Source organism: Cystoisospora suis, assembly GCF_002600585.1.
Source record: "Cystoisospora suis strain Wien I chromosome Unknown contig_4339, whole genome shotgun sequence".
NCBI classification, from domain to species: domain Eukaryota; phylum Apicomplexa; class Conoidasida; order Eucoccidiorida; family Sarcocystidae; genus Cystoisospora; species Cystoisospora suis.
Genome location: NW_027157131.1, coordinates 7150 through 7635, shown reverse-complemented (window position 1 = coordinate 7635; position 486 = coordinate 7150). Strand labels below are relative to the sequence as shown.

At 43.0% G+C, this 486-nt stretch overlaps 1 protein-coding gene across 1 annotated transcript in view; it reads right to left on the bottom strand.

Annotated features, from left to right (window-relative positions):
• Nucleotides 1–253: 253 nt before the first annotated feature.
• Nucleotides 254–486, bottom strand: part of CSUI_007977 (sarco endoplasmic reticulum ca2+-atpase) — a gene marked incomplete at its 3' end in the record, with an annotated part of 3582 nt that continues 3349 nt past the window's right edge. Inside the window, exon 3 of the mRNA XM_068068118.1 lies at nt 254–395. Coding sequence (XP_067919907.1) covers nt 254–395 — 142 coding nt within the window. The remainder of the gene's footprint in view (nt 396–486) is intronic.

Below are 486 nucleotides of genomic sequence, written 5' to 3'. Positions count from 1 at the left end.
ATATGTATATATACATATAGATACATCAAACAAGATATACTTGTATGGATCCGTATGCACTCTATGCTAGGCACGCCGTGTTCACCCGTACAGACTCGTACATACATGCATACATACGTTTTCTTGGCACACATAAATATACCTATTGAGAGATGGATACATAGATCTTCATGGAGATAGGTTAGAAGATGAAGTAGCACATGTGGTTTGGAAAAATGGATGGATCCACCCTCTCCCTTCGCTTGCTTCTTACCTGCCATACCCCTACAGCGGCATTGAGAATGAGAATGACGAGAATTACAAGGGGCTCAATGAAGGCTGTAATGCCCTCTGCATGCGCATCTCCTTCAAACAAAGCTAAAACGAAACTCACGACTGCCGCTAGTAGCAAAATTCTACGACGCACATCCAACAGAAAGGACAAGGACAGAGCAACCGAAGACGAAAATGAAGGGGGGTGAAAAGGCAGATGAAATTTCCTTTAGA